A 24,211-nucleotide genomic window follows, 5' to 3' on the forward strand; every position below is an offset into this window, starting at 1 on the left:
AGGTCTGTGAATTGGATGTTCATGCCGGCAGGTAGGAGGCTACCTAGGCGGGAGATAAGGTATTGCTCCATTGACCTGCGTGTGGCCTCATCTTGATGGTAGAGGAGGCCATGGACAGACATGTCGGAGTGGGAGTGGTCTGTGGAATTGAAGTGTGTGGCCACAGGGAGATCCCACCACTGCTGGAGGACTGAGCGCCGGTGTTCGGCGAAACGGTCTCCCAGTCTGCGGCAGGTCTCCCCAATGTATAAATGGCCACATCGGGAGCACCGGATACAGTATATCACTCCAGTTGACTCGCAGGTGAAGTGGTGCCTCACCTGAAAGGGCTGTCTGGGGCCTGGGATGGTGGTGAGGGAAGAAGTGTGGGGGCAGGTGTAGCACTTCTTCCGTTTGCAGGGATGTGCCCGGAGGGAGGTCGGTGGGGAGGATGAATGGACAAGGGAGTCGCGTAGGGAGCGATCCCTGCAGAAAGCCGAGAATGGGGGGGAAGGGGAAGATGTGGCTGGTGGTGGGATCACGTAGGAGGTGGCGGAAGTAACGGAGGATTACACGTTGGATCTGTAGGCTGGTAGGGTGATAGGTGAGGACCAGGGGGACTCTATCCCTGGTGGGCTGGCGGGGGGATGGGATGAGGACAGAGGTGCGTGAAATACGGGAGACACGATGGAGGGCAGAGTTGATAGTGGACGAAGGGAAGCCCCTTTCTTTAAAAAAGGAAGACATCTCCTTTGTCCTAGAATGAAAGGCCTCATCCTGAGAGCAGATGCGGCAGAGGCGGAGAAATTGAGAGAAAGGGATAGCATTTTTGCAGGAAACAGGGTGGGAGGAGGAATAGTCTAGGTAGCTGTGGGAGTTAGAAGGTTTGTAGTAGATGTTGGTGGATAGGCTGTCTCCAGAGATAGAAACAGAGAGATCTAGAAAGGGGAGGGAGGTGTCAGAAATAGACCAGGTGAATTTGAGGGCGGGGTGAAATACAAACACTGGTTTTAATAGTTTCTTATCCAGAAAAAGCACTTTGATGCACATAAGCCTCCCCTGTTTAACAATGCTCACTGCAATTTTCATTTCCAAACAATATTCCTGTCTGATGGAGGAACAGAATGAAGTCTGCCTTTCAAGGGAGGCTGCAAAAAGCACAATTTCCCAGAGATACCAAAAAGGCAGCTGGCATTTGCAATTCAATTACACTAAATATTCATTAATGAAAATTAAATTTTGGTGAATCTGAACCAACTGAAATGCTTACAAGTTATGAGACTAAATCTCTAAGTTATGAAATTAAAGTCAACTGATTTTTTAAAAATGAAATCAATACTGAGCGCGAGCAATCCACAATCCCAAGGACAAACCAAGACATACTTGAAACATACAATGGAAATAATTTATCATATTATTTTACTACAATACTTCTAGATTTAAAATTAAAATATTATTAAAACTGGCAGAGAAATAGCTGAGATACTGAAAAAAAATAAATGATGCACACCATCAGCAATCCACGAACAAATTTACAGAGCATGTGCCACATTTGCAAATTTCTTTTTGCAAGAAAAGCTTTGCATAGTGACTAGTGTGAGTCCTCCAACATCCTGTCAATCTACAAGCAGAAAGAGCAAATCAACATCCCTATCCAAATGATATTAGCATGAATGGGTACCTGATGGTGACAAGCTGAAAGATCTCTTCCTATGCGCTCTGCTCTCTGAGCAACAATGGTCTTATTGGACTCAGATGGCTCCAGTGGGCAGGCCACATCATTTGACGGTCCAACAGTAGACTTTAGAAATAGGCGCTCTATTCCAAGTCCCACCACAGCAACAGAATGCCAGATGAACAGAAAAAAATCTTAAACCAAATCATTTCAGCCATGACTGTTCAGTGTTCAGAAGAACCATTTGGGATAGGTTTGTAAACCTGGAATCTATTAATCAAAGAACACACAGAAGCCCCACGTGAATGGCAGGAGGTCACCATCTAAGCTACTCACTCTTCGCTTATAACAAGCAACTTCTACCATCCATATGAAATTTGTGAGTCTAATGTTATGCTCAGGCCAAGTCAAAATCCATTGAATCGGTGTGAACGATAATCAGCCTCTATTCTCAAGAACCTCCAATTAACTCAGTGCACATTTCCACATAAATTACACTGCCGAAGCAAGAAACCATTGATCTCAGGAAATAAGGCTATGCTTCTCATTACAGTTTCTTCAAATGTTGATCAATCAGAATTGCTTAGAGCCTAAAGCACATAATGCTTCTCTGAAAATATCATAATCAACACTAAACTCTGGACCATGGGAGTCAACACCTCCCTCTGCAACTGGATACTTGACTTCCAGTGAGTATCAATTAATCAGTGAGGATAGACAGCAATACCTCTGCCATAATTGCAAACACTGCTGCTCAACAAGGTTGCGCACTCAGTCCCCTATTCTATTCCTTATGCATTCATGGAAATGGATAGATTCTGTTCCAACTCCACTTACAAGTTTCAGATGATAGTGGGTCATACTTTCCCTGTAGCTTTTACATTTTATTCCGTATTGTTACTGTTTTACCTTGTTGTGTTCTGACTCGATTTGTATGAACAGTATTCAAGATGAGCTTTTCACTGCATTTTGTACATGTAATGATAATAATAAAGCAACAATAATCATAACTTAGGACAGAAATAGTTGGAAGTTATGTCCACAGCATTGTTCCTGAGAACCCATCAGCATCACTGAAGTCCGGCTAAAGAGCAATGCATTAACATCAAGCTGATATAATCTCCAAACTCTCAAAACTCCCTATGGAGTGGGAATGTTGAGAAGGTGAACTCACAGTCATATATACAGTAATTGAAACCAGCAATGTGGTCCAATGCACTACTACTCACTGAATGCCAGCCACGTCTGCCGTAGATGTAGGTACACACGTAGGTCAGTCTGAAAACCCAGGTCTTTGATGGTGATATCAGAACCTTGAACCCCTTTCAAGCTTGCATATTCCATGTAACAATGATAAATCCCTACAAGAAGAAAATTATTAATTGATGTACCAGATCCAAATATTTCAGAAATTGGTTTGTTTTCCTGTTACCAGCTTCCAGTTCCTCACTAATTCTTGCTTGTGGTCAGTTTCTTAAAACAGTTTCCACAAATTCCAAAATAGAGATATATATATATATATATATATATATATATATATATATATATATATATATATATATATATATATATATATACTTGGAGCAATTGGGCTATCTGAAAGGAGAAAACACAGCCAAATCTCACCAATGTCACAAGTCAGAATTTCCTTGCTAAGTCTCATTTTCTTAGGCCAGGCAGGGTATGAGGCCAAATTCAGCTCAGGGTAAACAGATAACACAATCTGGTCTCTGGACTCAGGTACTGCACTGTGGTCCATACCCATTTCCCCCAGTTCACACCCTTCACACAACCCACAACAAGCCCATTATTCTAGCCCCTAGCTCATACTGCCTTAGACTAAGCCAAGAAGATGCCTGCTAATAGTCACTTAAAAATTTGCTCCCTGGCGACCTTGGAAGGAGAGTGGCAACTTTGACCTCAGGTCCGAACTGGTGACATACCATAGCCGAGGGCAGCAATGACCAGCAGAATGGATAGCCACACCATTACTGTGGCAAGGAAGCGTAGCAACACAACGTAGATTAGACTAATTACCAGTGCGATGAACAGACCACTGTGGAAGAAAATAGCATTAAATCAGTCAACAACATATAAAACATTATACAGCACAGATGCATCACAGGAGTACAATTGAACCTAATAGAACACAAAGCCACCTAAGGAGATACTAGGACAGATGACTAAAAGCTCAGTCAGAGAGGGTGTGAAAGGAGCTGGAGTGACTGGAAAAGGAGCCAGGGAGGCTTAATAGGAACAAGCAGCAGTTAATTACTTACATCAAAATCCAGTACCAAGATTTCGTGTAATCTTCAAATATCTTCATCGCCACTTCTCTGGCTTCAAGAATACGATTTGCTCCCCTTTTAAAGAAAGATAGTTCATACCAACATTAAAATGACAACACAAACATACGGACCATGGGAAAGTGGACCAACTGAGCAACGTGGGGTTGAGGTCCTAGAAGAAGCAGGAAAGTGTCGTAAGGAAATGATGCTGATGCTGAAGGTGAGGAGAGCTTTTGTTCAGCCCTGGAATTCCTGAAGATATCAAGTGGCACCCCAAAAGTCTATCTGTTGGGAACTCTTAGCACCTGATAAACAAAACATGTAACTCTAAGACCACTGGAGCAGTGGATAAAACATCCCTACATGATTTATGGGCAAAATTAGCTGTCCTCTTTAACGATAATCAGTGTGAACATCAAGTCTGTATGCAAGGCAGGGGATGCCATTCACACTCTTTCCCAACACCAAGTATAACAACAAACTGGACATTGGCTTTTATGTGTGGGTGCCAATTCAGAGACAATTCAAGTTCCAGTAATGAACTTTTTTCCTCTCTTTCTCTGCCATGTTTAAGCATTTGGGGCAGTTTTAAACAAGCTATTTTGAGAAATGACACCTAATGACAAGTAACTGATACTTTGAATAAGGTAGGTCAATATGAAGTTTGATGTGTGCAGGCATTAAGCAGCCCTCTAAGGAGAGCTACAGGGCAAAGAGACTGTGTTACCCTGCACCAACAGAACTAAATTAGCCTTCATTGTCCTGTGGGCAATTATTTGTTTAAACAAGAACATTGCTTGATAGATGAACTTTGGAAAGGACAGCAAAGAAATTCCTTCTGGTAATTCAAAACATCTCCATTGTCATAATGCATCGCCAGACTATATTAAGTGCTTAATTCTGAGTATAGATTTTGAACCCTCAATCTTCTGACTCAGACAGAAGAATGCCATGACAAAGCAATGTACATCTGTCTTGAAACCACAGAATTAAACATGTGCCTAACCCGTGGTCTATGTGACATAGGAGAGATCAGTACTGACACTAATGAATTTACCACTGCAGAAAGCTGCCCATCTTCACAAGTGGGAGAGTCACAAACAAGTGGATATCATTACAAAATAAAAAAAGGTCAATCATTTAAAACTGAGGTACATACTGTAGAAACTTATTTTTCCTCAGTCCGTAATGAATCTCTAGAATTCTCTGCCCTTCTGGGGGTAGTGGAGGCCAGATCATTAGATATATTTGAAGTGGAGATAGATAAGTATTTGAAGGTTGAAGAATTAAAGATGATAGGGTACAGGTGCAAAAGAGGAGTTGAGGCCAGGATAGATTAGTTATGATCAGACTGAATGTCAGGTTTTGAGATCTGATGGCCTTCTCCTGCTCTTATTTTCTTGTGTTCTCTCACCCTGATATTAACATTCTCCCACAACCATAAAAGTTACATCAGAATATGAAGGAAGTTTACGAACTTAGCTCCTTCCAGTAGCTGCGTGACATTCACAGTTCCTCCATCGGCGAAATTATAATTAGTCTGGTTGTTGATCATAATCACACCTTTACTGGTTTCTAGGGCAGGGAAGCATCTCCCGACAACTGCACAGAACAAGAGGTTAAAGTAAGGGTTGGAAGATTAGAAATCCTGCTGATCAAAGTTCCAACAGTTGCATTAAGAATCAATCCAATCCAATCTATGCTCTTGTTTTGGTTTTTGTGATTGATCTAAAAGGAATTCAAAGAAATTCAAGGGAAGTTCTTACAGCTGCAGAATCAAACCTCCAAATACTTACAAGGCTTGCTGGGAGTTAGGAAGGTAGGACAATCCTGATCTCGTAACACTTCTGCAGCTGACTGAAAGGCAAAGAGCGACCAGAGGTTTAATACGTTGACTTACAAGCTTGTATTATGCACATTGTACTTTCCTTCCATGAGACCTATTGTTAAATTGAAAACTGAAGCTCTACATCGACTCTGACTGGAAAATATACATAAATCCACAGCATAAATGTGGACCTTGATGGAGTAGAGGAAATCCAGGTGGACCCCGCACACCTGCTAGAGAGCTATTGTAAAGCATCCTGACTCACTGAATGATCATCTACCCTAAGCAGATCAGCACATGGGGGTTCCATCCGAGACAAAACCATTAGCTATGGACAAAACAAATCAGCCATAATCCGAACCCAAACACTATCCAATAGCTACAGATAATCAGAGCACTGCCATACTTCATTATTCTGTATCTGCTGTCACTGACTACCCAGGTTCATGGAAAAAACTGGCCTCTTAGGAAACCATCTGAGACAGTACAAAGCAGGGACTCATTCAAGGGAGAGTTCAGGATCACCAGCGGCAGCAAGAATAGCAATCTAGATAGAGTCGGTACTTTCAGGATAGTTTGTGGCGGTAGATCTATTTTACCATTTCAGTAACAAAAAAGAAATCTCATAAAAAGGACGCGTTAAAATAGTTCAACTCACTTTGCTGGAATCATTAAAGCCTGGTTTACAGTACTGGATGTAATTATTCCACTTCTTTGGGGAACGGGAAATACTGAGGTAGCTTTCAAAACTTTTTGGGCATTGTTTAACACAAGTCTGCAAAAATAAAAAAAACAAAGGCAATAAGATGAGCCAAGTACAGGTAATATTCCAGACACTTTGCAAATAAGTTTGTAGCGTCAACATACAGTGGTTGCGTGCATTTGTACTTGGTGCAAACATCAGAACTCATCAAATACAGATCTTCAATATGACTTGTTTTTGGGTCCAATGAGAAAGTAAAAACTGATATATTCAAATTTAGAATACTGACCTTTGCTAATTTTTAACAGATTTATAAGAGCTTCTGCAGATACTGGAGATCTTGAGCAACACACACAAAATGCTGGAGGAACAGAGACCAGGCCGCATCTATAGAGGGAACTGAACAGTTTTGGGCAGAGACCAGGGTTTTGTGCATGTTGCTCTAGTTTTAATGATTGTGTTTCTGTGCAATCAATATAATACTGAATGATACAAGTAATACTGTGCAAGTATACACTATATAAAACACTGCTTGATATTATTCAGATACATGGATCAGGGAACAGGAAGCTGACCATCTAGAAATACCTATTAGCATAAATGATAAACACCCAGCTTGGATTACTTTGACTATGGATTCACATTGGAAACAGTCTGCAGTACAATGGTTAGATACAGGTTAAAATTCCCTCCAACAAACATTCCCAGGTTTACTACAGAGAAAAAAAAGCTGTTTCTATAATTCCCACCAAACTTTCTAGGCTTGGGTAAAGTTTCATGTTGGCAACCCAATGTAATCGAATAATATCTGTCAAAATGTTTAATCCTCTAATTATAAGGCAGTGACAATTTGCTACTTCCACCTAGAAAGCAGCAATTTTCTCACCTGTGTTGTTGGGCACTGTAATTTCAACAGCGACAGAGGACTGGCACACTTGAGAATGTTGAAATAAAACAAAAATGGTTTATGTCTGGGAAAAAAACAGGAAAGAAAAGCAAACTAAATCACGGTTGTAAATGGCAGTGTTAAGCAGCAGACTATCAGTCAACATTCTGAAACCTGACATTAGATTAGCAACAACTCAACTGCTCAATGTGCCCCTGCCCCAGCTCACCTACATGCTGCACACATTGTTTTGCACACCCACACACTTTATTTTATAAAACATTCCCTTTTCTTTCTTCACTATGGTGCTGTACCAGCCACATTAATTGCTGAGCTATCTTGTCCATGCAATCATCCTCTCTCCAATAACCGACAGTGATTGCCAACAAGGTACCGGTATTTGAATTGCAAACATCTCCCTGCTATAAAATTAGCATGGGGGTACAAGGCCATCTCAGCTTACATTTTTGTCTTTCGCAGGCTTAAAGAATATTCTAGAACCTGAACAGCTTGTGATGCAAAGACATTGAATCTGAGATCTTACAGTTTTAACTTGTTGAGCGTGAGCTCCAGCTGCGACTGCCTAGTTGTATATCCAGCAAAGTGAAGAGAACTCACTCATTCCTACTTCCAATTTGACCACAGAACTCCCCCCGACTGTCCGTTGGATAGATCACCTTCCGAGGGTCTCCATGTGTCCAAGCTAATTAAAAAAAAAACATACTTTCATCAATATCATATACAGATATCAGTATATCAGAACAACTTTGCTTTATTATCTATAAAAGGACAACTGTCCACAGGGGAAAACACACAAGCACAGTAAACAGTCTATGAAAACTCTCCTCTAGTGTTAACTAAACCCTCAAAGATATCAAACAAATTTACTTCACCCCCTAATGTACTCTATACTTCATGCATAAACAAACATAACACACTGCACGGATCTATCCCTAATATAAATATGAGCAACATTCTTAAAATAATGCAAACAGCTTTTCTAAATTATGTTTCCCTCCCAAAAGTAAAGCTGGTCAGCAATTAACAAAAAATGGACACAGCATAATTGCACCACTACAGGAAGGTTTTACAGACTTAATTGTTCTGCCAATTTGGAAGCAGATGACAGGAAATGCATAGAACACAAGGCTAAGAGAATATATAAATACATCAATTGCAGCAATAAACATAATGAAAAAAGGAAAAGGGTCAGAAAGGATTATGATTTGTATTTCAGCATACTGGACTCTTTACAGTAACAAGGGCTCTATAAACTGGGTTCCCACTACATACAGTGCAAGAATGCTATATCAGCTCAGTAAAAGATTAGGTTGAAGCCCAAACCACAATATTCAGTACTTTCCAACTTTCAGCAGTTGTACAAAAGAAGTTGTATTTGTTCTAACATTAGTAAGATCATGGTTAATCATGTGCAGTTTCTCTCTGACCCCGCCCGCTTCCCTTATTGTTAATAAGAGCGTGGTTAATCTTGTGCTTGATCTCCTTTCTCATCTGGACATCTCCTCCACAATTCCCTTAGCATTCTTTAAAATCAGCTTTCACTTTTAGAACTCCAAACCCAATATCACTAACCACACCTTGGCATTAGAGCGCCCCAGTTCACTTTGCAGCTCATCACATCGTTCCCAAATGTAAGTGGGTTGGGCAGCAATTGCTGCTCTTGCAGAAGTTGTGAAATATAGAACAGGAAAAAATAATTGGCAGGCCAGGAAACACGTATTTGGTTGCGAAAAAATTTTCATAGGTTGATTCCTGGGATAAATGGATTGGTAAATAAAGATTAAGGAGTTAGGTTTATAATCATTTAGTATAGAAAAAGAGAATTTGAAACATAAAAGATTCTGAAGAGGGTTGACAAGGTGGATGCTGAAAGTACTTGCTCCCAGAACTAAAGCAGTTTCTGAATAATAATAAATTTAATTTTTGCCAAGGGATATGAAGATGGAGTAACAAAGCAATATTGAGATGACACGAGGAAATCTGCAGATGCTGGAAATTCAAGCAACACACACAAAATGCTGGTGGAACGCAGCAGGCCAGGCAGCATCTATAGGGAGAAGCAATGTCGACGTTTCGGGCCAAGACCCTTCGTCAGGACTAACTGAAAGGAAAGATAGTAAGAGATTTGAAAGTAGGAGGGGGAGTGGAAAATGCGAAATGATAGGAGAAGACTGGAGGGGGTGGAGTGAAGCTGAGAGCCAGAAAGGTGATTAGCAAAAGGGATACGGAGCTAGAGAAGGGAAAGGATCATGGGACGGGAGGCCTAGGGAGAAGGAAAGGGGGAGAGGAGCACCAGAGGGAGATGGAGAACAGGCAGAATGATGGGCAGAGAAAGAAAGGAAAAAAAGGGGAGGGGGAAAAACAAAAAAAACCTAAATATATCAGGGATGGAGTAAGAAGTGGAGGAGGGGCATTAATGTAAGTTAGAGAAGTCAATGTTCATGCCATCAGGTTGGAGGCTACCCAGCCGGTATATAAGGTGTTGTTCCTCCAACCTGAGTGTGGCTTCATCTTGACAGTAGAGGAGGCCATGGATAGACATATCAGAATGGGAATGGGACGTGGAATTAAAATGTGTGGCCACTGGGAGATACTGCTTTCTCTGGCGGACAGAGCATAGGTGTTCAGTGAAACAGTCTCCCAGTCTGCGTCGGGTCTCACCAATATATAAGAGGCCACACCGGGAGCACCGGACCCAGTATACCACACCAGCCGACTCACAGGTGAAGTGTGGAAGGACTGTCTGGGGCCCTGGATGGTGGTGAGGGAGGAAGTGTAAGGGCAGGTGCACACCTCTGAGTCGGCTGGTGTGGTATACTGTGTCCGGTACTCCCGGTGTGGCCTTTTATATATTGGTGAGACCCGATGCAGACTGGGAGACTGTTTCGCTGAACACCTACACTCTGTCCAGGGAAAGCAGGATCTCCCAGTGGCCACACATTTTAATTCCACGTCCCATTCCCATTCTGATATGTCTATCCATGGCCTCCTCTACTGTCAAGATGAAGCCACACTCTGGTTGGAATAACAACACCTTATATACCAGCTGGGTAGCCTCCAACCTGATGGCATGAACATTGACTTCTCTAACTTCCGTTAATGCCCCTCCTCCCCTTCTTACCCCATCCCTGATATATTTAGTTTTTTTTTGTTTTTTCCCCCTCCCTTTTTTTTCTTTCTCTCTCTGCCCATCACTCTGATTGTTCTCCATTTCCCTCTGGTGCTCCCCTCCCACTTTCTTTCTCCCTAGGCCTCCTGTCCCATGATCCTTTCCCTTCTCTAGCTCTGTATCCCTTTTGCCAATCACCTTTCTGGCTCTCAGCTTCACCCCACCCCCTCCAGTCTTCTCCTATCATTTCGCATTCCCCCCCCCCCCCCCCAACTTTCAAATCTCTTACTATCTTTCCTTTCAGTTAGTCCTGACGAAGGGTCTTGGTCCGAAACGTCGACATTGTTTCTCCCTATAGATGCTGCCTGGCCTGCTGTGTTCCACCAGCATTTTGTGAATATTGAGATGACAATTGGATCAGCTAAAGCATTACTGAATGACAAAAAGTCTTAAAGGGCTGAGTGGCATATTGCCAAAAAAAATTCTACAGGCCAGAATTTAATTAGATGTGGAAAAACTAGGAATGATTAGGAACAGCCACAATGGCTTTGTGCATAGAAAATTCTGTTTGACTAATTTGATTGAGTTGTTTTTTGAAGAAGTAACTCAAAGGATTGATGAGAGCAGGACAGTAGATGCTGTTTACATGGACATTAGTAAGGCCTTTGACAAGTTCTTCAGAGAGGCTGCTCCAGAAGGTTAGAGCACGTGTACTCCTAAGCAAACTACTTAACTGGATCCAAATCTAGTTTGACAAAAGGGGGCAGGTTGTAGTGAAGGGATGCTTCTCTGATTGCAAGTCTGTGACCTGTAGAGTACTGCTTGGATTGGTGCTCGGATCTTTGCGATATACATCAACAACTCGAATGTGGCTGTAAGAGTGTGACTGCAAATCAGTACATTTGCGAATGACATGAAAAATGGTTCTATTCTAGATAGACTCCATCAGCATTTAGACTGACTGCAGAGTTGGACAGAGCAATGGCAGAAAGGTTAAGATTGAAAAATGGGAGGTGCTGCATTTTAGAAGTCAGATAAGAGTAGGACATACACAGTAAACTGAAGGGTACTTGACAAAAGGAACAAGGAGTACAAGCTACAGTTCTCTGAAAGTGACAAGACAGTTGGATAGGGTGATGAAGAAGGCATAAGGTATGCTTGTGTTCATGGGGTGGAACATGTAAGAATTAGGACCTGACATGTTACAACAAAGTACTGACTAGACTGCACTTGCCCGTAACATGCGCAGTCTGAGTTTTCACATTGCAAGAAGGATGCAATCACACTGGAGAGGCCACAGAAGTGATTTGCTACAATATTCCCCAGATTGGAGGGGCTTACATTATAAGAGAATGGAGTCAGTGAGTGTTTTCTCTGAAGGACAACTCGGTAGACACAAATAAGGTTAATAGTAAGAATCTGTTCCCTGCTGTAGGATTATCTAAATTAAGGTGTGAGGGAGGAGGTTTGGAGGAAAACAGCGGGAAAAGCTAATCACAGACTGGTTAATGGCCATCTAGAACACTCTGCCAAAGGAGGTGGTGGAGGCAGATACCCTATAACCCTTTAAGCATCTAGACAGACACTTAAATAACTAGGGCACAAGGCACCTATGGCATAATGCAAGAAAATGGGATTAGTAAGCGATAAAATGGTTAGAATGGGTGTGGTGGACTTTAGGGCCAACTTCTGCTCTGACTAAAGCATACAAAATGCTGGAGGAACTTGGCAGGCCAGGCAGCATCTATGGAAAAAAGTACAGTCAATGTTTTGGGCTGAAATCCTTTGGCAGGACTGGAGAAAAAAAAGCTGAGGAGTAGATTTGAAAGGTGGAGGGAGGGGAGAGAGAAACACCAGGCAATAGATGAAACGGAGGGGGAGGAATGAAGCAAAGAGCTAGGAAGTTGATTGGTGAAAGAGACAGAAAGCCATGGAAGAAAGAAAAAAAGTAGGGGGAGGAGCGCCAGAGGGAGGTGATGAGCAGGCATGGAGATAACATGAGAGAGGGATAAGGGGATGGGGAATGGTGAGGGGGGGGCATTATTGGAAATTTGAGAAATCCATGTTCATGCCATCAGGTTGGAGGCTGTCCAAACGGAATATAAGCTGTTGTTCCTCCAACCTAAGTGTGGCTTTATCCCAATCAACTTCCTAGCTCTTTACTTCATCCCTCCTCCTCCAAGTTTCACCTATCGCCTCGTGTTTTTCTCTCCTGTCTCCCCTCCCCCAACCTTTCAAATCTACTCCTCAGCTTTTCTTCTCCAGTCCTCCCAAAGGGTTTCAACCCGAAACATCGACTGTACTTTTTTCCCCATTGAAGCCGCCTGGCCTGTAGAGTTCCTCCAGCATCTTGTGTGTGTTGCTCGGATTTCCAGTATCTGCAGATTTTCTCGTTTGTGATTCTGCTCTGACTACATCCCTATTAACATCCACCGCCACACCTCTAAAGGAAATTAAACAGCCATTTAATGTGTCACTCTTGATGTTATTCCCTATTGCAAATTACTGTAATGATTAGATTCCACTTCCTTCTTCCTCATTTTCCTCCCCTTCCATTAGCCTGATGTGATAAGAACATAATCTATTTCACAAGATTTTTGAAATAAAAAATGCTGAGTAAGGGATGCTAGGGATGGGCACTAATGGCTAGTGGTGTCCACAGCACAGGAATGTGAAGAAACATGGAACCTACACACCTGCTTGTCCAAGCCTAGAGAACAGATGAGTAGTCAGTCTAATTATTGGGGACACCAGTAGGCAGCTTAACAATGTACATTATTTTCTTACGTTTACTACTGACTGATTTCTTGCTATACAAGCTGGCTCAGGTCAAATGCTTGAACTGTTCCAATTATTAAGTCACCAGACACAGGAGTTGCTGGACAAACAGGAAATCCTACAAAGGGTAGTAGATATGGCCCAGTCCATCACAGGTAAAGCCCTCTCCACCACTGACAGCTATCACAGGGAAGTAGTATCCATCATCAAGAACCTCCACCACCAGGTTACGTTCACTTCTGCTATCGGGAAGGTACAGAAGCCCCAGGGCACACACCACCAGGTTCAGAAACAGCTAATAACCCTCAACGATCAGGCTCTTGAACCAAAGGGGATAACTTCACTCAACTTCATGCTCCACCATTGAAATGGTCCCACAACTTATGGGAAAATTAATTAATCAATCAATCAATCAATCTATTTATGTATGTATGTATGTATGTATGTATGTATGTATGTATGTTTGTTTATTTAATTTATTTTGTATTTGCAGTTTGTTGTCTTTTGCACACTGGTTGAATGCCGAAGTTGGTACAGTCTTTCATTGATTCTATAATGGATACATTGAGTATGCCTGTAAGAAAATGAATCTTAGGCTTATATATAGTGACATACATGTACTTTGATAATAAATTTACTTTGAACTTTGAAAAAAAATGCTAGAGGAACTCAGCAGGTCAAGGCAGCATCTATGGAGAGGAATAATGAGTCAATGTTTCGGGCTGAGACCCTTCATCAGGACATTTGTGTCCTCTCCATAGTTTTTTTTAATGCTTTCTTTTTTGCTGATTTCAAAGGGATCAGCAAGTTCCCCAGCAGAAAGCGAAAATTAATTAAATTTGAAGTGACATCCATGTGTTTGTGTTGACACCTATAACTAGCCCATTAAACCAGCTACATGACTTAGGATTGTCAACGCTAAAGGATTTGGAATAGGGCAGTGGGGGTAAGGAAAGGGGGATGGAGAAGGATCCTTAGATTTGTTCAGTACTTTGTTGCACACCCCTGAGAGTCCATCCTCTGAATGTTTTACCTTGCCTAGTAAAGCAAAAGAAAAACCAATGCATAACAGTAAGCATGCACGTTAAGGAGTCAGTTCAATGGCACCACTTAGGACTCAAAACATTCCACTCAGTCTCACTTTCACTTACCTACTATGCCCACAATGACGTACCCGATGATAGCCGCAATGAATATCAAGCAACAGATAACATCGGTGCAGCTCCTGTAGATCGGAGATCAACAAAAGCTGTGTAAATAATCTGGTCATGTTCTCATTCCATGCATACTTTGCCTCACACCCTGCGCCAGTCTCCATCTCTCCACTAACGGGAAGTGGCTTCATTTTGCTGATCTTAGATTCTATTGGAGTCAGAGCTGGACCAATCTCTTTGGTTTACTTTTTAGATTGAGTAGTTGTCCAGTCAAATGCAAACATGCAAGAAATTTGAGCTGAAGTAAGGCATTCTACTCTTTGAGCCCATTCCACCATTCAAGGTTATGACCTTTGTCTCAATACTTCACTGGCCATAACCCTCAGTTCTCCCCCTAGTTCGAGTAATTTTAGCTTCACATATCCTTAATGACGTGGCAAGCACAGATCTCTAGAGAAAGATTCCAAATATTTACAACTCTCATTTCAATCAAGTAGTTGACCCTTTATTATGAGATAACATTGCCAACTTCTAGACTCCTCTGAACAGGAAAAGATCCCAACAATATTGACTCTTCAAAGTCCTGACAGAATTTTATATATTTCAATAAAACCATTGGCTTATTCTGTTCAGTGCTGCTGTGTAAAGCTATCTCTTCATCCCAGGAATCAACCTTTGAAGCTGCATTTCATTCTCTTCAAATCAAATGCACAGCTTCCTTAAATAAAGGACTAAAACTGTACGCAGTTCTCAGGATGTGCCCCGACTGAAACTTTAAGAGTTCCTCTTGAAGTTCCATTCTGTGCTAAAGCTGAATGTTTCATTTCTATTTTTAATCACTTCCTGCATGTTATATTTCTAAATTTACTAGCATTTTCCTCTAGAGTCAAGTATTGGACCAGAATTCCCCACAAAAGACTGTGAGAACAGCTGAGAGGATCACAGGGGTCTCCCTACCATCCATCGGGGACATTTATCAGGAGCGTTGCATACACAGGGCCCTTGGCATTATTAAGGATCCCACTCATCCATCCAGCATCCTCTTTAACTTTCTACCATCAGCAAGGACCCAACGATGCATAAAAACAAGAACAATCAGGATAAGGAACAGTTTCTTCACCCAGGCCATTAGGCTTCCGAACTCCTTGCCACATCATATTTGAAGTGTCAGATTGTGAGGTTAATTTGTTCTGTACCTTACAATATTTAATATTAATGCAATTTCAGTTGTTATTTATGTGTGATTCAACTGTAGATTTTATCCTTGCCTTCATAAGATATCGTGTGTTATATCCTGGTTCAGAGCAACACTGTCTCGTTTCTATATACATTATATGGTTATATACATGTATAGAATTAGATAACAATAAACTTGACTTGACAAGGGAACACATGAAAACAGAAGGTTTGGTGGTTTCATCCACGATCTCTGCAATATTTGCTGAGCTCAGCACAAGGAGCAAAGGAAAACTTCAACGATGTTTCCCTTGGCTCTCTGTGTCCACCAGCATTAGTCAACACTGCTAGAGAGTGGATATCAAATAAAAGACAAACCACAGCTGTTAGCTAATTCCTCAAAATCATGTCACCATTCATAATCAAATCTCACACACCGGGCAAATAGTAGAGCGATACTTGGACTAGATTCAAGCACTCATTTATAATGTTCTCATTTCTAAGGCTATTATTTAAAGGTAGATCACTACATTTTCCTAAAGAAGTTAAACTTCAGGCTTGTTTCCACCTTGTTAATAAAGTGACAGATCTTGATTCCATTACTACAGCATTTACGTATTAAATAACTCAAAATACTCTCAAAGACAAATTTGCAAATGTAAAATTTATAGTTTAAAATTCTTTGATCCTGACTGGAGAGAAATTTAAAGGCTACGTTTCCTCCTACCTGTTTTCAATTGGTCCTTTGAATGTTGGATCAAATTTCTTTGGTTCACCTACAACACAAAAAACAAAAGCAGAAAAAAAACATTAAGCAAAAAGAAAAGAATGTAGATGTTGGATATCTAATTAAAACAAGATGTTAGAAGTACTCAGCAGTTAAGGCAATGTTTGCTAACAAGATATAGAGCACTGTTTCAGATGAACAAAATATCTGGGAGAAAATAGAGAGGACAGACAGAGTAGTAATGGTTTCCCAATGGCAGGAAAAGCATGGATAACAGCAGATGACAGAAAACAGGGGAAGGACAACAATAAAAAAACTGCATTAGATTTGAGACGAACAAGGTTGTTGGAAATCTGAAAAAAAATGAAAAATGTTGGAAAAGTCTAGCACAGAGTACTAGGGAGAAAGAAATCCAAGGTAACATTGCAGATGCATAATTTGGCCAGAGAAGAAGAAGCAAAACAAAAAACACAGATCCTGGAAATATGAAAACCAGATATTTCTAGAAATACTCAGCAGGCCAGGAAGTAACACTGCGCGAGAAAAAGACCAACACCTCTACCTCTACCGTTATGAAAGGTCATTTATTTGAAACATCAGCAACAGACACTGGTCTTTGAGCACTCCCCGAATTTTCTGCTCTTCACACTAGAACTGTCCAGCTTATGCAAGAATTGGCAACCCACAGTTGTTGAATTCACTGTTGAGGCCCAAGTGCTGTACTGTGTCTGGGCAGAGGATAAGGTGTTGTTCTCAAGCTCACACTGGTCTTTGTTGATACAGCATCAGTGACTAAACACACAGGTCGCAAACACGAGAAAATCTGCAGATGCTGGAAATTCAAGCAACACTGGTGGAACGCAGCAGGCCAAGTAGCATCTATAGGAAGAAGTACAGTCGACGTTTCGGGTCAAGACCCTTCGTCAGGACTAATGGGAAAAAATAGACAATAGGTGCAGGAGTGGGCCCTTCGGCCCTTCGAGATAGCACCGCCATTCAGTGTGATCATGGCTGACCATCCACAATCAGTACCCCGTTCCTGCCTTCTCCCCATATCCCTTGACACCGCTATCTTTAAGAGTTCTATCTAACTCTTTCTTGAAAGCATCCAGAGAATTGGTCTCCACTGCCTTCTGAGGCAGAGCATTCCATAGATCCACAACTCTCTGGGTGAATAAGTTTTTCTTGAACTCCATTCTAAATGACCTACCCCTTATTCTTATACTGTGGCCTCTGGTTCTGGTCTCCCCCAACATCGAGAACATGATTCCTGCCTCTAGCATGTCTAATCCCTTAATAATCTTATATGTTTCAATCAGATTCCCTCTCATCCTTCTAAATTCCAATGTATACAAGCCCAGTTGCTCCAATTTTTTAACATGACAGTCCCGACATCCCGGGAATCAACCTCGTGAACCTACGCTGCACTCCCTCAATAGCAAAAATGTCCTTCCTCAGATTTGGAGACCAAAACTGCACACAATACTCCAGGTGTGGTCTCACCAGGGCCCTGTACAACTGCAGAAGGACCTCTTTGCTCCTATACTCAACAAAAGAGACAGTAAGAGATTTGAAAGTGGGAGGGAGAGGGGGAGACCTGAAATGATAGGAGAAGACAGGAGGGGGAGGGATGAAGCTAAGAGCTGGAAAGTTAATTGGCAAAAGGGATACAAGGCTGGAGAAGGGGGAGTATCATAGGACGGAAAGCCTTGGAAGAAAGAACGGGGGAGGGAGCACCAGAGGAAGATGGAGAACAGGCAAGGAGTTATTGTGAGAGGGAAAGAGAGAGAAAAGAAAATTATTAAAATTTAGGGATGGGGTAAGAAGGGGAGGAGGAGCATTAATGGAAATTAGAGAAATCAATGTTCATGCCATCAGTTTGAAGACTACCCAGATGGAATTTAAGGTATTGTTCCTCCAACCTGAGTGTGGCTTCATCTTGACAGTAGAGGAGGCCATGGATTGACATATTGGAATGGGAATGGGATGTGGAATTAAAATGTGTGGCTACTGGGAGATCCTGCTTCCTCTGGCGGACAGAGCGTAGGTGTTCAACGAAACGGTCTCCTGGTCTGCGCGGGTCTCACCGGGAGCACGGGACACAGTAGGCTCACAGGTCAAGTGTCGCCTTACAAGGATAAGTGCCAGGAGGGAGATCGGTGGGAAGGGATGGGGAGGACAAATGGACAAGGGAGTCGCATAGGGAGTGATCCCTGCAGAAAGCAAAAAAGTGGGGGGTGGGGGGAGGGAAACACACAGGTCAGTGGGAGCGCAATGGAAAATTTAAGTGACAGGCAACTGCAAGCTTGTGGGCCATCCTTGTAAATTAGAGGTGTTTATCTATGAACAAGTTGTAAAATACCATCAGCAACATTAGATATGGTCACTTCAGCTTTGCGCTATAGGATATAACGCAACATACAAATAACTGAAGTTCATTTGGGATTTTTGTTGACATATAATTTCACTATAGATGCTTGGTGGTTACTTGTGTCATTACACTGTTTCAATACTTGTGCCTGTAAGTGTCTACATGAAAACCACTGCCATAAGCTATAGACACAATTGCTTAGTCACTGTGCTGACAAATCTTGAAAACGTCATTGCATGATTTATAGTCTTTGTGACCTATACTTTGAAACCTAGAATTGATATACAGATTTAAGGACAAATATCTTCAGTGAATTTCTTCAGTAGGTTAGGTGACATGATTGACAAATGGTCTGTCTGTGCTAATCCAACATCCAGTTATTACACCATGCAAAGGAGTTTCCAAATGGTCAAAAAGTTATTCTAAAGCCAATGGAGAAAGGAACAAATAGCTATTCAAAGTATTCTCATTTCAGGCAACCTTTTTAAGTTACCATCTTCTGTAACTCTTATATTGGTACCATTCATGCCCACATGTACCTTGCCCCATGACACATACAATCACCTATTAATCAATAAGATCACAATGATTTATCAGAGTTGCACATTCTCAATACAGTTGATGTCACTGTTTTGCCAACAGCACAATGCACAGGATGGTAATAGTTGAGAGCCACTTCTATAATGACAGTGGCTGATGACACACAGAATGAATAGACAGTATTGAGATAGTTGATCCCAGGCTGGAGTACAGATTACAGCTTAAGGAAGTAAATATATCTAGAAAACATGTTTGTAGTTATTCCTTTATGTTAGAAAGTAAGGGAGTGGGCGGCAGCAGCAGGACAAGCTAGGGATGTGGCATCTACCACATTGTGCCAACATTCAGAAGACCAAGTTCATGTGGAGGACTTGCCGGTGGGAATGGGGAGGGGGGTGAGAAGAACTGAAGAGGTATCAGGCTAACTCTTAGTTGGAACACCTGATAGATTGATTTCTAGAGCATTGGTTCCACTGGGCACCAGCTCTCATTGGCTCCATGAGATGTGTTGTTTTCATCAGTCCTCATTGGCTTTCAAAGGCCCAACATGCACTGGGTGACAGCAGCTGCATTTCTCCACCTTTTGCTCTGCATGCTACCCAGAGAAGCTAAATTCATGCACTGATTGCTTCCTTAAAGCTCTGGAAAAAGTTATCCCTTGACTGAGTTTTAAAACAAAACTTGGGTGGAATGAATCATGCGGAAAAAATTTGCACAGCTGCAAAATAATCCAAGCGGCACTCCTAAATAAATTTTATCCAATTATTTCAGATGAGAAACACTTTTTTAGTAAGGCTGCATAATGTTTCTTTTTACAGGGAATACCATGTGCTAGAGGAGTTTCTTATTCCACTGATGCAAGGAGAAAAAAAGTATTTATATTAGACTAGTTCTCAGCTCACGACTCTCCCTGACTTGACTCCTGAATATCTTTCCCAACTGCCTCAGAATGACTCACAACATACCAGCCCCTCTACTCAAGTTCCCCCTCATACCTGCTCCCCTCCATACTCATCCCTCTGACTGGATAACAACATCCCCAATTTCTTCATACGCATCACTTCCACATACCTTTTAATTAAATAGTAACATCCCATTAAAGGTTACATTTCTACTGGGCACTTCATTACAGTAAATGAGGGTCTTTTGAAGTAGCTGTTTGTTTAGAGATTAAGTGTGGAACAGGTCCTTCCAGCTTTTCAAAGCCTCCCTACCCTGCAACTCACCTATTTTACCCTAGCCTAATCACAGGACAATTTACAAAGACCAATTAGCTGATATATCTTTGGACTGTGGGAAGAAACCGGAGCATGTGAAGGAATCCCACCCACACACACACAGAAAAACATACAAACTTTTTTTACAAAGGACCCCAGAATTGAACTTTGAACTCTGACACCCTGAGCTGTAATTGAGTTGCACTAACCACCACCCTAATGGGGGACCCCCCCCCCCCCATGTTTATTGTAGCACAGTAGCAAGCTCAGTGACAGCAAGATCCCAGACACCTAGAGCACAGACTCCCAAGTTTCAGTGAGAGTAACCCCACTCTCTCTTTATAAATACAACTCCTTATTCCAGGAAACATTCTGGTGAATCTCTTCTGCATTCACTTGGTTGCTACCATGGCCTTCCGGAACTGCATGCAAAACTTTAAATGCCAACAACTCCATGCTTTATACAACTACAACATGGCATCCCATCTGTTATATTCAATGCCTCAGCCTGTGAAGGCAAACATATTAAATGCCTTCTTCACCAATCCATCCATCTATGCTGCCACTTTCAGCGAACTACAGACTTACACTCTCCGTACACCAACTTTCCTAAGGTCCCTGGCTTGTACTCCAAATGTCTTATATACATCCCAAAGTTCTTTAGCTCAGACATTTCTGCTTTGAATTACATCTGACACTGTTCCACACTACCTTATAACTGATTTGTGCTCAGCTATCTGTAAACAACCTTCCTTACTATCTATGACTCCACCGATATTGTATCGGCTACATACTTACTTAATACCACCTAGATTTTTCACCTACAAAATCAGGCAACAGTGAAATACATGTCAGATAAACAAGGAGAAATTCTAAAAAAGAAAATCTCTTCTATTTTTCAAGATACAGTTAGTTCTAACTAACAGAGTTAATAGGGTTTCACCTAACTTCTGCTTGTAGCGATGGAACCTCCCCAAGCACATCACCATCACTATCATGATGAAGTTGTTGCAGTGAGCCAGTAACAAAAAGGATTATAGGGGCAAAGCTCAGTAAGGAGGAAACAGAAACTAGGAAACAGGTTTCTCAAATATATTTTCTTCAATATATTGTACAGGACAAAGGGTTATTTATGTCACCCCTTTGATAAATACTACTATTATAAAGGCACAGCATCCTTCGGTATTAGAGCAACTGTGACAAATTCCAGCAATCCTTTATCATTCTTACACCCTTTTGATACCATGCATTACAATACTGTGGAGTGGTCACAATATCAAGGAATCACTGAATCATGCCTGAAGGAAGGTTGTAATTGGGAACTGAATGCCCAAGGTTACATGTTGTATCAGAAGGATAGGAAGGTAGGCAGAGGGGATCTCTGCTGGTAAAGAATGGCATTAAATCAGTAGAAAGATGTGACATAGGATCAGAAGATGCTGAATACTTGTGGGTTAAGAAACTGCAAGGATAAAAGGACCCTGATGGCAGTTATATACAAACCTCCTAACAGGGATCTGTAGACCACAGATTACAACAATCAATAGAAAAGATGTGTCAAATGGGCAATGTTATGATAGTCATGGGAGATTTCAACATGCAGGTTGACTGGGGAAATCAGGTTGGAAATGGAACTCAAGAAAGTGAGTTTGTTGAATGCCTACAAGATGGCTTTTTAAAGCAGTTTGCCGTTGAGCCTACTGGAGGATCAGCTATAATGGATTGGGTGTCATGTAATGAACCAGGAGTGATTAGGGAGATTAAGGTAAAGAAATTCCTAGTGTTCACAATATGATTGGGTTCAACTTGAAATTTGATAGGGAGAAAGTAAAGTGACATAGCAGCATTCCAGTGGAGTAAAGGAAATTACAGTGGTATGAGAGAGCAGTTGGCCAAAGTAAATTAGAAGGAATGCTGGCAGAGCAGTAATGCTGTGAGTTTCTGGGAAAAATGAGGAAGGTGCAGGATAGTCATATTTCAAAAATGAAGAGTACTCAAGTGGCAAAATAGTACAACCGTGGCTTGCGAGGGAAGTCAAAGCTAATGTAAAAGCATAAGAAAGGGCATACAAGAAAGCAAAAATTAGTGGGAAGATAGAGGATTGGGAAGCTTTTAAAAACCTACAGAGAGCAAATAAAAGAATCATTTGGAGGGAAAAGTGAAATATAAAAGCAAGCTAGCAAACAATATCAAAGTGGTTGGTAAAAGCTTTTTAGTGGTATGTAAACAATAAAAGAGAGATGAGAGTGGATATTGGACTGCTAGAAACAGGCTGGAGAAATAATAACGGGGGACAAGGAGATGGCAGATGAACTAAATGAACATTGTGATCAGTCTTCACTGTGGAGTGTGCCAAATGTTGAAGGGTGTGAGGGAAGAGAAGTGAGTGCAGTTACTAATATGTAACCCTCAGTTCAGCTAGCAGCTTAATCTAGGAGAGGACAGCCCTCGGCCCAGCCAAACTTAAGAAATCTTGTTTGGGTGGATGTTGTGCGATGTGCCCCTGTTACAAATCAATACCACAAAATAACAAACAGTCCACAACATGCGATTAAAAATTGAGCTTTATAATTCTTAATTTGACTATATGGTTAGTAAAGAAACAAAAAAAAGAGAAAAGGGCCCATTCTCATGAAACAGTTAAATGCGCAACGTTGAGCTCACTGTTCAGTCCACTGGTTTCCCATCGACCTCCTTCAAGTGAAGCTGACCCTCAGACCCTTGTTCCAAGTCCCATCTGTCCGGTGGTCTACCAACTCTCTCCATTCACGTCTTCTCTCCTCATCTCTCCTTGGCAAGAGCCCCCGAAATCCTTGCTCCCAGATCCACAAGAAAGAACAACGTGCCTCTCATTGGCTAACATACATTCCAAAGGCCCATTATCTCTAGTCATAACCCAAACATTGCTGCTACAGAGAAACCATTACATTAGCGGTGAAACCTTACAGCACATTACAATTACAAGGGAGAAGGTTCTCAAAATGCTTAAAGACCCAAGGGTAAATAAGTCACCCAGACCAGATGAACTGCACCCCAGAGTTCTGAAAGAGGTAGCAGTAGAGATTCTGGAGACATTAGTCAAAAGTCATTGGACTCTGGAAAATTGCAAATGTCACTCCACTCTTTCAGAAAGGAGGAAGGCAGCAGAAAGGAAATTATAGACCAGTTAGCCTGCCCTTAGTGATTGGGATGATGTTGGAGTCAATTGTTAAGGATGAGGTCATGGAGTGTTTGGTGACATAGGACAAAGTCAGCATGGTTTCCTTAAGGGAAAATCTTGCCTGATCTGTTGGAATCCTTTGAGGAGATTACAGGTAGGATAGATAAAGGGGATGCAGTGGGATGTTGTTTATTTCAACTTTCAGAAGGCCACATATGGAAGCTGCTTATCAAGTTAGGAGCCACGATATTACAGGAAAGTTACTGCCATGGTTAGAGCATTGGCTGATTGGTAGGAGGCAGTGTGAGAATAAAAGGCTCCTTTTCTGTTTGACTCCCAGTGACTAGTGGTGTTCCACAGGGATCAGAGTTGGGACTGCTTCTTTTTTATTCTGTATTTCAGTGATTTAGATGTTGGAGTAGACACCTTTGTTGCCAAGTTTGCAGATGATATGAAGATTGGTGGAGGGGCAGGTAGTGTTGAAGAAACAGGCAGGCTGCAGAAGGCCTTAGACAGATTAGGACAATAGGCAAGAGAGTGGCAAATGAAATACAATGCTGGAAAATGCATGGTCATGCACTTTGGTAGAAGTAATAAAT

The 24,211-nt window shown here is 41.6% G+C and overlaps 1 protein-coding gene across 3 annotated transcripts in view; it reads right to left on the reverse strand.

The window, feature by feature from the left end:
- Positions 1-24,211, reverse strand: part of LOC140740223 (choline transporter-like protein 2) — a 107,446-nt gene that overhangs the window by 36,481 nt on the left and 46,754 nt on the right. For all 3 annotated transcript variants that reach the window (XM_073069296.1, XM_073069297.1, XM_073069295.1), the window contains exons 2-11: positions 16,325-16,373; positions 14,419-14,492; positions 7,978-8,062; positions 7,360-7,444; positions 6,429-6,545; positions 5,739-5,799; positions 5,421-5,544; positions 3,934-4,017; positions 3,598-3,710; positions 2,884-3,015 (exon numbers count right to left, since the gene is read on the reverse strand). In XM_073069296.1, coding sequence (XP_072925397.1) covers positions 2,884-3,015; positions 3,598-3,710; positions 3,934-4,017; positions 5,421-5,544; positions 5,739-5,799; positions 6,429-6,545; positions 7,360-7,444; positions 7,978-8,062; positions 14,419-14,492; positions 16,325-16,373 — 924 coding nt within the window. The remainder of the gene's footprint in view (positions 1-2,883; positions 3,016-3,597; positions 3,711-3,933; positions 4,018-5,420; positions 5,545-5,738; positions 5,800-6,428; positions 6,546-7,359; positions 7,445-7,977; positions 8,063-14,418; positions 14,493-16,324; positions 16,374-24,211) is intronic.

The sequence above is a fragment of the Hemitrygon akajei genome, chromosome 16 (genome assembly GCF_048418815.1).
Source record: "Hemitrygon akajei chromosome 16, sHemAka1.3, whole genome shotgun sequence".
NCBI lineage: Eukaryota > Metazoa > Chordata > Chondrichthyes > Myliobatiformes > Dasyatidae > Hemitrygon > Hemitrygon akajei.